The sequence below is a fragment of the Gekko japonicus genome, unplaced genomic scaffold (genome assembly GCF_001447785.1).
Source record: "Gekko japonicus isolate JY-2015 unplaced genomic scaffold, Gekko_japonicus_V1.1 scaffold3787, whole genome shotgun sequence".
Classification (NCBI taxonomy): domain Eukaryota; kingdom Metazoa; phylum Chordata; class Lepidosauria; order Squamata; family Gekkonidae; genus Gekko; species Gekko japonicus.
In genome coordinates, this window is record NW_015161522.1 from 126,138 (window position 1) to 126,338 (window position 201).

Consider the following 201-nt stretch of genomic DNA (forward strand, 5'->3'; position numbering starts at 1 on the left):
GGCCCCGGCAGCCGACGGCTCCTTCTTGTCCGCGCCGGGCTTGGAGTAGGGCTTGAAGCTCGACTTGTCCTCCACGCCGATGTCGCTCAGCTTCAGCGGGCCGGCCTTGGCCGACTCCTTGTCGCCGCCGTTGGAGGCCACCGACGAGAGCTTGGAGGAGGGCGACGGGTCGGGCTTGCCGATCTGCGAGCAGGTCTGCGC

At 69.7% G+C, this 201-nt stretch overlaps 1 protein-coding gene across 1 annotated transcript in view; it reads right to left on the bottom strand.

The window, feature by feature from the left end:
- The window catches only part of LOC107125797 (zinc finger protein 503-like), a gene marked incomplete at its 5' end in the record, with an annotated part of 1,997 nt that extends 1,799 nt beyond the window's left edge, over nt 1–198 (bottom strand). Inside the window, one exon of the mRNA XM_015429259.1 lies at nt 4–198. Within this exon, the coding sequence (XP_015284745.1) occupies nt 4–198 (195 nt within the window). The remainder of the gene's footprint in view (nt 1–3) is intronic.
- Nucleotides 199–201: the final 3 nt, after the last annotated feature.